Source organism: Manis pentadactyla, chromosome 19, assembly GCF_030020395.1.
Source record: "Manis pentadactyla isolate mManPen7 chromosome 19, mManPen7.hap1, whole genome shotgun sequence".
NCBI lineage: Eukaryota > Metazoa > Chordata > Mammalia > Pholidota > Manidae > Manis > Manis pentadactyla.
The window spans coordinates 24,700,668-24,714,737 of NC_080037.1; the positions used below are offsets into that span (position 1 = coordinate 24,700,668).

The 14,070-nt window shown below is 43.2% G+C and overlaps 1 protein-coding gene across 5 annotated transcripts in view; it reads right to left on the reverse strand.

The window, feature by feature from the left end:
• Positions 1-8,072: 8,072 nt before the first annotated feature.
• Positions 8,073-14,070, reverse strand: part of GLRX2 (glutaredoxin 2) — a 53,619-nt gene continuing 47,621 nt past the window's right edge. For 4 of the 5 annotated variants that reach the window (XM_036919685.2, XM_036919683.2, XM_036919679.2 and 1 more), the window contains 3 exons: positions 11,596-11,659; positions 9,227-9,403; positions 8,073-8,350 (listed from right to left, as the gene is read on the reverse strand). In XM_036919685.2, the coding sequence (XP_036775580.2) occupies positions 8,219-8,350; positions 9,227-9,403; positions 11,596-11,658 (372 nt within the window). In that variant the 5' untranslated portion in view covers position 11,659 and the 3' untranslated portion in view covers positions 8,073-8,218. Of the gene's footprint in view, positions 8,351-9,226; positions 9,404-11,595; positions 11,660-13,702; positions 13,835-14,070 lie in introns of those variants that run through there. The other variant, XM_036919687.2, reaches the window with a different exon arrangement.

Consider the following 14,070-nt stretch of genomic DNA (forward strand, 5'->3'; position numbering starts at 1 on the left):
CTCTTCTTTGGTTTGCACATACAGTTGTATAGGAGAGGCAGCAAGGTGTGTTAGCATATCTACAGGGGTCAAAGCTCCTTTATGCGGCTTCTCATTCAAACTCTGTAGCACTGTCCATAGGCAAACTGACCAGCCCCATAGACTATTGGTGTCTGACTTTGCGCCAGATTTTAGCAAACCATTGTACCTCTCTATCATGCCTGCCCCAGTAGGGATATATGGTACTTGAAATTTCCAGTTTATTCCTAATTGCTGCACCCATCCTTATAACTCATGTCCAGTAAAGTGGGTGCCTTGATAGCTCTCAATCACCTGTGGCCAGCCATAGGCTGCAAAGAGACACTCTAGGCCACTCTTGGTGGTTTGCTGATCTGCACAACATGCAGAAAAAGCAACCAATAGTCCAGTATCCATGTCTACACAAGTCATGGCCCACTGATATCCTTCTGATATGGGGAGAGGCCCAATGTAGTCTATCTGCCATCTAACAATGGGTACCGGCCTCTATTGTCCCATGTTGCTGCGGGACTTGGTGTAAGTCCCACAAGAAACACACTAGGCACTCCTTCCAGGATCTGCTAACGTCTTTGTTGTGCCCAAAGTTGCGAATCCCAGAAGACCACCAAGGAGCCAACACCGATGCAAAAGCAAAGAGCCTTTATTCGAGCTAGCTCGAGCTCAATCTCTCATCTACACCAACGCAATGGCAAGAGGCCAGAGAAAGAGAGCGCGTTTTCCCCAGAACAAAGGTTTTATGGGTTTCCAGGGCGGTTTGGGGGGGGTGATGGCCGTGGCTCTGGCTGATTGGCTGGGCCTGGGGGTAGTTGGGGGGGTGATGAGTCGTGGCTTTGGTCAGTTGGCAGGGTCTAGAGGTGGTGGGTGTACTTCTTGCTGACTGGAGAGAGACTAAGCTCCGATTGGCTGAAATAGGATCTGGGAGCTTGCCCTTTCAGTCTGCAAAGGTCAAGAGCAAGCCCCATGGACAGGCTACAGCCTACATTGTCTTTTGCCCCATGTGCAACAAACGCTGATGTAACCATTGGGCCACATCAGAGGCAGGCTTTCCTTCTAGCCAGCGCACCTGGGCCAATGTGTCTGCTTCATCACTTCCTGGGGATGCCAAAGGCCAACGGCCAGTCACATGATATATGGTAACTGTCTTAGTCTGACCAGAAGCCCATAGGCCTTACCACAACTCTTGCCCCTAAAGGGGCCGGTGACCAACCATCCAGTTGGCATGATACCATGTCAGTAGCCACAGGGTCAGGCCCCGGTAGACGGCCCCGCTGTCAGTGCAGACAACTATGGGGTGACTCCCAGGTGATCACGAGCCATACTGCCTGCAACTCAGCCCATTGGCTGCTCTTCCCCTCTCCATCCTCCATCCACATTGTCTCACTCTTAGGATGGAAAGCCACAGCACCCCACTTTGGGGGCTGCCCATGACTGCAGCTGTCTGTACACCAAGCATCTTCGGGTATAGGGGATTTTTCCTCCTGATAAGGAGTCTCGGCTACCAGTGGCTCAAAAGCAAGTTCTTCCTGCTTTCCATTGGTATAGGTCACTGGCCCCAATAAGCATTGGAGTTATCCATGTAAGGGGCTAGTTAGAGAGGGTGCTGTGCTGCTGTAAATATGCGCCCCATTTGGCCAATGTAGGTGTCTGTGCCACAGCACTCCATGGCCATTGGGTCCAGTCTCACACCCACCCTGCGATGGGATAGGTGGTTATTAACTTGGTCGGAGCTGTTCTGGCGATGGGCTCTGTAGCCAGCAAGGCATGGTACACAGCAGCCAGTTGCTTCTTTATCAAGGTGTATTGGACCTCTGCTCCTTTCCATAGTTGTGACCGGAATCCAATAGGTTGGCATGTCCGTTCAAGCCACTGCCAAAGACCTCATCTATTACAAAACCATCTTCAGTTACATGAATATCTAGCTCACAGGGCCTTGATGAGTCCATTACACTTAAGGCCTGTATGGCCTTGACTACTTGCTTAGCAGCAGTAAAAGCAGCTGCACATGTCTCATCCCAGTCCCACCTGATACCCTTTCATACCAACCAGTACAAGGGCTTTAGAATTTGTGCCAACTGTGGGATAAACACTCTCCAATGGCCCAAAAGTCCTATCCTGAACCTTGTGTGTGACTGCCTCAGGAATTCCTTCAGTTTCACATGACCAGATAACCCCCAAGAATGTTACAGACAAACCAGGTTGCTGAACCTTGGTGCTGTCCACATCCCATCCTTTCTCTTGTAAATGTTGCAACAGTCTAGGAACTGCCCCTTCTGAACTGAAAGAAAATTGGATGTGAGCATAATATCAATGTAGTGATACAACCGCACTGTTTGCGGTTTCTTCCATGTGGCCAAGTCCTGGGCTACAAGTCTGTGACAAAGGGTGGGACTGTGGAGGTATCCCTGTGGAAGGACAGTGAAAGTCCACTGACAGCCTTCCCACATGAAAGCAAACTGTTCCTTACTTTTCTGTGCTATGTCAGTAGAGAAGAAAGCATTAGCAAAGTTTACTACATAATGATACATTCCCAGCTCGTGGCTGAGGGTGTCTACAATGTCTGCTATAGAACAGACAGCATCATGCAAAGGGGGTGTGACTTTATTCAATTCCCTGTAGTCCACGGTCATATGCCAGGAGCTGCCTGGCTTTTTCATTGGCCACACTGGGGAATTAAAAGGACTGTGAGTGGGCTTTATGATCCTCACCTTCTCCAACTCCGGTGGAGTTTCTCCAATTTCCTTGTGCCCCCCAGGCAATTTATACTGCTTAGTATTTGTCACCCGCTGAGGTACAGGCAGAGCTACAGGTGGGTGCTTAGCATGTCCCCTCAGAACTGCCTTTACCACATGTCCCCTCAGTCTAAACTCACCTGCAGTGGTCTGTAACCACAGGCCCTGCAGGATATCTATCCCCAAAATATATTCAGGGATGGGAGAAATATATACAGTATACTCCTTTGGGGGTAAAGGCCCTATGCCCAGTGGGATTTGGGCTTTCTTCACTCTAAGCCTTACCCCCCCCCCATCTATCACAACAGGGGGCCCAGGAAAATGCTCAAGGTTGCCATAAATCAGAGAACACTCAGCTCCTGTGTCCACCAATGCCAGGACACATTGTACATTCACAGGGGAACAATGAATTGTTAATTCTACATGTGTCCACTGGTCCCCACCACGTCCTCCCAGGTGGGGACTTTGACCCTCTCCTCAGTCGAACTGTGATGTCCAATCATCGTCCTGTGGGGGTGAGGGCCCTGTTGGAGCCTGAGTACTGTCCCCCAGGAAGTCTTGCAGGGATACCAGCCGGACATTGGGCTTTGCCTTTGGATTCCATGTCCTGGACCTCAGTGGCTGAAACTGCTGCTCTGACTTCAGTTGGTGCCAAAGTTCTATCCTATCGGGCTGACCATCAAGTTTTTCTTTTACTATCCTGGCCTTTATCACATCAACCCACATCTGGGTACTTGAGACCTTCACGGGGCCCTTTGCACTTCTCCTTTCTGTAGTAACCTGTACTTCCTTCCATGCCCTTATTGTTTCAATCTCCTCAGATTTGCTAGAGCCTCACTTATGGGTTGCCTTATGTGGAGGGCACGAATAGTCACTAGGGACCCAAAGAACGATTGGGGAGCTGTATGGAGCACTAGATTTCTCATTCCTACAGTGAACAACTCATCAGGGCCCTGGGGGGGCCGTATTATAGATGATACTTTTCATGCACAGCTCCTGCTGGAGCTCTGCATATGTTTTCCAGCTAGTGGGTAAGTATGGTAAATCACCCTGATTAGGCCAAACTGTCTTGATGGCTGCTGTCAGCCAATCCAGAAGCACCTGATTCCCTGAGGTGTGATCGGCACTTTGCAACCGCACTGCCAGAGAGAAGGGTGAGTCATCAGGGGGGCCAGTCTACCCATTTCAGAAACCGACATATTTTCAACCCCCATATCCCAGAGATGCAAATACCATATAGGCAGAGGTTCCAAGGGATTCTGCCAAAACTGGATTCTCATTTCACCATCTCATCCTGGGTGTAGGGGCGGAGCACGGAGTCCCCCATAACCTGGGGAGGGGGCAGCTCTGCCCACTGAGGAGACCGCGCTTGTGCGTTATTTTCTTAATTATAACTGGGTGGGCCTTTAATACCCGAGAGGCTTGTGCCTCGGGCGGTGGCCTGGGCAACAGATCAGGTCTCGGCCCCACCCCCTTGTCCTCTCCCAACATGTCCTTTACCATTTCCAGGGCTGAAGGCACTGCTCTTTCCTCCTCCTCCCGCACGGCCTCCTGAAACGTGGCTTCTCCTGCTGCCTCTCCCCTCTGATGCTAAGGAATCTTCCAGGAGCTCGACTCGTGTTAATAACTGTCTCTCTTTCTTAAGGGCATCCTGTAGTCATCACCCCGCTCCTCCAAGTGGTGCTGAAGTGTGTCTCTCTTTTCCTAAGTCTCTCTCTCTCCTCGATAACCCTTTCCACTATTATCTCAAGGAGAAGGCACCCCACAATTCTGGCTGTTACATGGCCACTCAGGGCCTCTAAGCAGTCTTCTCTCTCAGAGAGGACCTAATTCCACAGCTCCCAATGTCGCCACCCTTTCCCAGTTCTGGGGAAGCCCCCACCTCTCTAGGAGGTGCTTTACCCTAGAACAATTCCCCACTAGAGGATCCCCAGTTGGAAGCCCCTCAAATAGGGGCTCCTGGGTGAAGCTGCACCCTCTACTGCCGAAGCCACTGGGGTCTCCCCACCAACCACAGGGGGGTGGTTCTGGGCATCTCCCCACCATCTCCAGGGGCAGCTCTCCCAAAGGTCACACTCAGACAGATTTTGGGTTCAGAGGTCCTGCCTACTACTACCAGATGTAACTCTGGGGAGAGGAAATCCTGGGGCAAAATACCTCTAAAACCAAAATCAGTCAAAGGGAGAAATAAAGTGGGAAAAACCCATTTATTACAAGCAGTCACCCCCATATCCTTGTGACCCAGCTGTAGGAGAAGAAGGTCCCATCCAACCTCTCAGGTCCACATGTGCCCTCACTCATCCTTGTAATTACCTATTGCTTTGGAGATGCTACCTCTCTCCATCCCTTGGAAACACCTACTGATATGGAGACGCACTAAAGCCAGGTGAGAGATTCTGGAAATACTGAAATTTTACCCACACATTTTCATTTATTCTAAAATAAGTCTTGTTTGCTAAGTTTATCTAAAATAAAATTGTTCAAATAATAAAATCAACATCAGAAATTACTTAGGGATATTCAGTCTAAACTCCCATCTAATACCTGTGTTCATCAAGAGCCTTTCAAAAAAGTAGGACTCCACCTCACACTGTTACTCAAGTACATTTTTTTCTAATGGAAGTATAATTGATATACTCAAGTACATTTCTGAACTGTTTAAAAAGTTCAACCTCATAAAATGCTGAAATCTTCTATGTCAAAGAAATAATCAATCTTCCCATGTTTTCTTCCATCTGCCACTTCTATAGCTTCTCTTCTTCCTTCATAATTACAACCCCTAAGTAGAATTCGTGCCTCATATTGAAATTACTGAGTATCATAATTCTTCCAAGTGGTAAAGATACCTCAAGACAAATGCTGGGCATAGAAGCCACAGGGCATAAATATGCAAAGATGTAAAAAGCTAACCTTTTCAAACAATAAGGCTTCTCTCTCACTTACCAACTTCACATTTCCCTGTATGGCCCCGGAAGATGACTGGTTAGCCAGAGACGGGTAAGATTCCTCAAGGGAGGAACAACCTAAGACAGGCACAGTCGCAGGGGGGTCATCAGGTGAGAAATTGGGGATCAACAGAGGTGAGGCTTAGAACCTCACCCCCTACCCTGTTTTGAGAGAAATCTTCCGCATCTATGGATGTTTTGTTGCCCTTGTCTAGGTTGGATTAATACTTAGTCTATAGGTACACACACATCTGTTCATCTACATTTGCCCTCTTACAGCACTAAACTATGTTTTGTACCTTTATCTTGCATCTACCTACCACTTCAGCATTAAAAAAAAATAATAATAACAATAAGGGAGAAATGTGGGATTCACATATAAATCAAGTATAAAAATCAAACGAATAATCATATCTGACTTGATTTATAGTTTATGATGTGTTATCAAAACCGAAAGTTTCTGTGATGGCTGCCCTTGTACTGTTCACCATGTAAGAACTTGTTCACCATGTAAGAACTTGTTCGTTATGCTTCAGAAGATTGGAGACTGTTGAGAATTAGGCTTGGGATTGATTAATGATTGTGCATTGAGTCCCCTATACAGAATTTTATTGTTAACAACCATTTGATCAATAAATAAGAGAGATGCCCTCTCAAAAAAAAAAAATCCTAACAAAAATGAAAGATAATCCATTCATAGAAACATACCTTTTCCCCGATTTTTTTAATCATGATAAAACACGTAACATAAAATTTACCACTTTTAAGCATACAGTTCAGTGGTAAGTATGCTTGCATTGTGGCAAAACCAGCCTCTTGCAAAACTGAAACTCTGACCCCATTCAATAAGAACTCCCCTCCCCTTCCCCCAGCCCCTGGAAGCTGCCATTCTACTCCTACCTATTGGCTTGACTATTGTAATCTACTGTGTGCTTAACTCCCGCTAGCTGGAATCATACAGTATTTGTCCTTTGGTGACTGGCTCATGTCACTGAGCATGAAGTCCTACGAGTTCACCTGTTTTGTAACATGTGTCAGAATGTTCTTCCTCTCAAAGGCTGAATAATACTCCATTGTATGGATGCACCATGTTTTGTAGGATGCTTGGGTTCCTTCTACCTTTTGGCTACTCTGAATAGTGCTGCTATGAACATGGCTGTGCAGACATCTGTTTAAATCCCTGCTTTCCATTCTTTGGGATGGAATTGCTGGATCTTATGGTGCTTCTGTTTCTGTTTTGTTTTCCTTGTGCACCCACAGTGCACAGGGTTCCACTCTCTCCACATCTTTGCCAACATTTGTTATTTTCTGTTCCCTTTTTTGGATAGTGATGGTGAGAGGTGATGTCTCATTGTGGTGTTGATCTGCATCTCCCCAGTGACTAGTGATGGTGAGCATCTTTTCAGGTGCCTGTTGGCCATTCGTGTGTCTTCTCTGAAGAAATGTCCATTCAAGTCCTCTGCCCAGTTTTTAATTGGGTTATTAGTTTTTGTTGTTGAGTTGTAGGTATTCTTTATGTATTCTGGATATTAACTCCCTTATCAGATAAATGGTTTGCAAATATTCTCTCCCATGCTGTAGGTTGCATTTTCACACTGTTGACTGTATCCTTTGATGCAAAGAAAGGTGACTTTATAAAAACATATTTTTTACAATTATTTAGGTATAAGTGAGATGCAATGAACTGTACATACTATCAGTTTATGATGTATTGCATTTTGATGTCTGTGTAGACCTATGAAACCGTGATCACAATCAAGATAACAATTTCCAACCTCCCCAAAAGTTTCCACATAAGCCTATGTGGTCTGTCCCTCCCTCTGCCCAGGTGACCACTGGTCTGCTTTACAACATTATAGATTAGTTTGCATTTTTTAGAATTTTAAATAAATGTTATCATGCAGCCAAAAAAAAAAAAAGCTGAAATCTTCCTTCTTTTAATTTTTGCTCACAGGTAGTGCTCTGTTCTCTGGGACTACTAAGTAATTACATGACTAATGGAGTTTATCTGAAATAAATTTCATTCCATCCTACAAATTTAATATACTTCTGTTACTCTAGAAGTATAAAGTGTGATTGCTTGTCACAGTTATAGTACAAGGATATATCTACCGAGTTCACAACTGTATCACTGAGGGCCCTACAGTTTAAAGAGAGATCACACAACAGTTCTCACCACTGAGGTTCTAAAAACTAAGGAATTAGCTCCTTCTGAATACTATATGAAATAAGAATCTCAAATGTTTACCTTCTATCTCTTGGTTGTAAAATTCATATGTAAATTCCTAATAAAACATATTCTTTCCTTATCTTTTGATACAAATCCACTCTTCAGTTTTAATTATCACTCATTTTGCTCAAGAATTGACAAGCAGAAAGATGAGGTTTCCACAATGATTTATTGTTCCAATATTTTTCAAGTTTTTCATGAAGATGATTTATGTTTAAAACATCCTCAAATGTTTAAAATGCATTGTAACTTCAAATAACCGACATTTTACCAGCAAAGTTATGAGCACCTTGGTACTAAAATTCTTTCCTCTTACTTTTTTTAAAATAACACTGATGAATTAGTGGAAGCAATTTCCCTTCTTTGTGAAGCTTATGAGTGTCAGTTGCACCTCCAATAAAAGTTCCATTGATAAATATTCTTGGCACCTGTTGGATAAACAAAAGATTAGGTGTCACCCTAGTATCATAAGACCATTTGACCTTATAATAGTAAATGCTCACACTCTAGGTACTTTTATAGGCCAGGCTCCATACTAAGGTCTTTCACAAATCACCTATTTAATTATTTGATACCCTTGAGGTAGGTACTATTTTTAGCTGTATTTTAGAAGGAAATGAGGCACAGGAACTTGCCTAAGGAACTCGCCTAAGGAACTTGCCATCACAGTGACAGCAAATGACAAAGCTGGCCTTTAAATCCAGGACATCTGACTCTCAAGCCTGTCCTCCTAATCACTATGGCCCATCACAGGTCAAATAAAGCTGTCTCAATTGAATGTTTAAATATTTCTTTCTTACAGTTGTTTACTAAAGGGGAAGTATAAACTTCTTCCATGCATGTATAAACAAGAAAAATGGCAACATTGTATATTTTTCTGAAAATCCGTATTAGGGAAAAATCTACAAATTTCAAGAATCCTAGAACATGGGGCACTAAAACACCCCTGTTAACAGAGTAAGTGAAGACTGACCTTGGTCTGTGCTAAGTAAAGAGAAGAAGGATACTTTCATCTTGACAAGAGCTGCAGGAAGATTCTAATCAAGATTCGCTGCCAAGCTTTCATGACAACACCAGCAGCCCATACATCCCAGTCAAACCACACACACACTGCAAGAATAAAAATAACGTGAATTGACTCTGCTGTTTCCTATTGTGAACCTGGTTCCCAAATCTGCCATTTCTTCATTAATATTAAGATTCTCAGAGGATGTCTGGCTCACTTTTCCTAACAAGGGAGTAGGTTCTAGGTGATCCAGGTCAACACCTTTTTCGGGGAAAAGTACCAGAGAGGATATACTCACGGTTCTTTCACCAGTCATTTTGTAAAGAGCATCTTGAAACTGGCTTCCATATTCAAGCATGTCCAATTCCACCACTTCATAGTTAACATTCATGTCATGGAAAAGGTTTTTTGCCATTGTACAGTAAGAACAAGATGTTTTTGAGAAAATCACCACACAATTATTAGAAATCGTTTCCTGAAGTGAAACAAAAAAACCCCATCATTTTTATTGTAGACATTAGAATTCTTTCCACCTTTTGGAAAGAGACCATGATAAAGTAGAAAGGGTGTGGATTTTGGAGTGTTATGATTCAGTGCTCAAACTAAGTCTCCATCATCTATCTTCTCATCTGTAGATTGAGGATAATGATTCACTTCGAAGGAGTGTCATCAGGCAACAGGATGTAACAATGGAAAGCATTGGGAAAAGGAGTAATCACAATAATCAGAGCCAACTCACACCCAGCAAACATCTCTGTGTGCCAGGCACAATGCCCACCGCTGCACCAGCTCACTGAAACCTCACTGCAATCCTGAGATAGGGCCTATTATGATCCCTACTTCACAAATGAGGACAGTGAGGAACCGGCGAAGGTAAACAACTCACTCACAGTCCTCACCTCACAAGGTGGGAGCTAGGATTTGAACCTAGGCAAGTGCCATTCTACAGTCAAGGCACTCAGTCTCTATTATACCGTGTTTCAAATATTCAGTAGGTGTTCAGGAATTAACTCCTTACCTTCTTTAACTTTCAAGAGTGAGAACTGATGTGTAATTTATTTTTAAAATGTAAGGCTTTCACTGATCCAGGAATAAACAGCTTATGCCTCAACATCCATTCCTTCCTGTGTATCTTTATACTAAAAGAACTGTCATTAATGTATCAATAAGGTGTTATTATATTGCTGTTCCTGAAGAAGCTACTTCAGAAATGCTGATTCAATTAACGCAAAGGTCTAAAACCTGTTATTGTTTTTAAGACTTCCCAGATTATTCTAATGATATCAGCCTGGTGTGGAAACTACTCTCCAGCCCTTTTTCACAGAGACCATGAGCCTCTGCTGTGCATCAGCACTGCCTGTGAAATTGGTTTTGTGTTTTTTTTCTAAATATATGAATGTCCAGGTCCTTCAAGAGATTCTGAATGGACAGGTGTAGCACCCAGGAATCCCTTCTAGGTTGTTCTTACATGGGTCATAAGCACCGCCTTCAAGATGAAGGCCAAAAATCATAAAGTGAGTCCCCAGGCACAGTGATTCAGAAGTCCCATCTGTCCCTGTGTGTCAGAGCTTCTAAGTGACAGTCCAGCTGTCTGCAAGTTGGTTTAGTGTATGCTTTCTCTTCTGTTTACTGATAATATTTGGTACAGAAGACTATCTCAGGGAAAGACAGCTATTCCAGAGATGTATTAATGAATCCATTTTATAGATGAAAAAACTGAGTCTGAGAAGTTCACAAAACTGGGATTTGACCCTTCCTGTACCGGCACCAAAGTGCTCTCTCCTGCACTGTGCTGCCTCAGGTTATAGGCACGGAGACCATCATCCAGGGAGATGGGCATCCGCGTGCTGGCATGTAGTACACATACTGAAGAAGTGATTCCAAAGTGGGCTGAAACTGAATTTCATGGGGTCAGAGCTTCATGAATGCGCTTTCTCACCTTTTATCAAGCTCATCCCTGCTAAATATTTCATTATTATCTACTGTTATTTTAAAAGAGGCAATTCCCTCACAATAGGTTTCTAGCATTGCTGTTACATTCATCAGCCATGAGTGAATGCTTTTTTAGTCAAATAAAGGCAGAAATGTTATGTATGAGGTGGTGGTTGGTGGTGCAGAACAGAGAAAGAAAAATATAAATATGTCTTGTAAGCAAAACAAACAAACAAACATATAAGAGAAATTTTCTGAGGCAGAATTACCTGGGCATTGCATGCAAAAAAGAGGAAAACAAGAGAACAGAGCAGCACACAGCATTCTTGAGAGGATGGTTTATATAGAGTCACTAGCACATACTAGGTTCTGCTGGGGAAGAAAGCTGTGAAACAGCTTCTCAGACCAAACTCAAACAGTATCCCTGGCTAAAAGCAGCTTGACTGGTATCAATAATAGACCTGCGGTGTGTATGACGGAGAGGAGCAGCTAACAGAGATCCAACTCAGTGGGAGTGAAGACTCCATTAAGAATAAAGCTCATAAATTTGATGACCAAAATGATCTAGAACTTTTTTTGTCATGTGGATTGTTCTGATAGCAGATGAAAGAAAATTTATTAATTCATTTGCTGAACTATGTCAAATTTGGATATTGAATAAGCATATTAAACAAGTAAGACACAATTCTTTTTCCACACAGTAAAGTTTTTTCCTCCATCCCCCACAACACTCACTTGGATTTGATTCACAGGAGTAGCTGCAGACTTCCCCAAAGATGATGATACACTGCTTCCCATCCTAAAAGGAATTTTAAAAGGTAGCACAATTTATTAACCATTAAAGATGATATATCAAATGAAATTCATTCGAAGAAAACCTGATATGCAAATATATATCCAAATTTATGAAATAGAAAAAAAGCATTATCATCCACACAAAATATCAGTTTACAAATTATTTGTTTACTAAAACCAGAAGGAACTGTGTGCATCTCTAAGTAGCCTCCCAGTGCCCTTCTTTGATAAAACCACATTTGCTGTGTTTAAAGCTTGGCACACTCTTATTTCTGAACACCAAACTTCAAATAGGCTATCCTAATGATTGGCCATATGACCCAATTGTTAGTTTAAAAATACAATTTCCATTTTCTTACTAAAACATGCCAAAATGCCATGAGCACTTTGTAAACCAGAGAACCTACACAGATTTGAAGATCTTAAGGAAATAAAAGTATCTCAACTATAACAATATATAGCTCCAGTTTTCTGAACCTATGAAATTAGAACAATCACTCTCATCCCAAAGGGTTTGGGGAAGATTAAATAAATTGATATGCAGACAGCAGAACAGCGATTTGAACAGAATAAATGTTCAATAAGATTTATTATTCTTATTTCCTGATAACAGAGACCCTCATTATCTCAGTATTTATTATCCAAAACCTAGCTGTTGAGAGCTTATAAAAGGAGGTATTCATACTAACAGGAAAATGCCCCACCCCCCACAAAAAAAAACTGGGGGTGGAGGGGAACATTTACAAAAAAATAGTTGACCATCAAGTCTGTTTTATCCCTAGACCCTTTCCCCATCCACTTCATCTTTCTTGGAGCATCGTTGGAACAATATTAAACATTATGACGCAAACTAAGTGCAGAGAGAAATTACAAATTGTGCAAAAAAATTGTAATAGAGGCTGCCAAACAAAATTATTAGAATGCCTGAGGATTAAAAGACTAAAATAGAGACTCAAAGCTTCAAGTACTTCAAGAAGTACTCTCCTTATGGTTATGTTACAAAACTCAAGTTTTGACAGAAAATTTTCTCTCTTCAAACACTTCATTCATTCACTGTGAGTGCACTTAAAATGTAAATATTAAATATAAAGGTAACCTACATTTTATGTTTAGTTTTTTCCCCAAAAGTATGAATCAAAACTGCTTTTACTGTATAGCATGAAATTTTAGTACTGTTTTAAGAATTTATTTTAAATGGCTTTTTATATATTACCCTTAGATGATGAGGAACTGTTCTATATAGCCTTGCATGTACACTTAAAACAAGGATGCTATAGCAAACATCACTTCCAGTAATAATAAAGAAGAGTTAGAAACTACTCAGAGGGAACATTATAACTCTCCATTGTCTACAATCTATTATTATTCCTCGCATCCTAATAGATTAGCAAGGAAGCCTTTACAACAAAAAGGGCCTGTGCACTTATCTCAGGAAGAGGTGAGGCGCAGCAAGCCAGGTGGCAGCCAGCTTAGGAGAGCAGAGGGTATATTTTAAGAAAAAAAGCAGGCTGAGTTCCCGGAGTCTAAACCAGAAAAGTAAAGGAGGTTAAGCAGCACTGGCCTGAACCTAAGAAGGTGCTTTGGTGGAATAAATCAGCAATCTATTTGATTTATCATGAAAACAAGTCCTTTTCATCTCAAGTTTAGCATTTAGCTGTCATCCTCAAAGCATCTACTACAATACTACTGAAGCAGGAGTTTCAGTAGAACTTTCGTTATGAGAAAGTCTTGGGTGGTGAGAGCTGGAAGGTGCATTCTGAAACATCACCCCCTTCCCTGCCAAACAAAAGAGGAAGTTTCTGGAAAGCACTTCTTCAATTCCAGTTGAGCTTGTCAGAAGTTACCACCTACTGAGGAAAGGGACACCAACGGATGAGCGAGTACACAATAAACATTTCGCTTTAACATTGATGCTGATGAAGCAACCACTGGTCACGCCGCATTAATGGGGTGCCCACTAGGTACTGAGTAGGCAAGATGCTAACTGAGCCACGGGAAGAACACATCAGGGCCTCAGGGACGGTCAGTCACACCAGGTGATCAGCACCTTCTGGAGCAGTTCTCTAGCTTGGCACGGAGAGGTAATCAAGAGTTCCTAGCGTCTTGCAAAAATTAAGTAGGTAGCAAGTGACTCGCAGACGGAGGGATGGAAGCTCGGGGGCAGGCACGGGTGAGCCGGCTGGCAGGGTGGCCCCTGCGCAGCGCGAGGCGGGCGCGAGCGGCACGGGAGGGGGGTCGCCCGCCGCGGGCCCGAGACCCGGCCGGGAGGGGCGTCAGCGTGAGTCCGTCCCAGTCGCAGTCCTCGGAGCCTCCGCCGCCGGGCAGGAAGCGCCCCCTGGACTTCCTGCGGCCGAAAGATTAGGATGTCAAATAAGCGGCGGAGAGCTCATCTAAGTACGTCCCGGGCAATGCTTG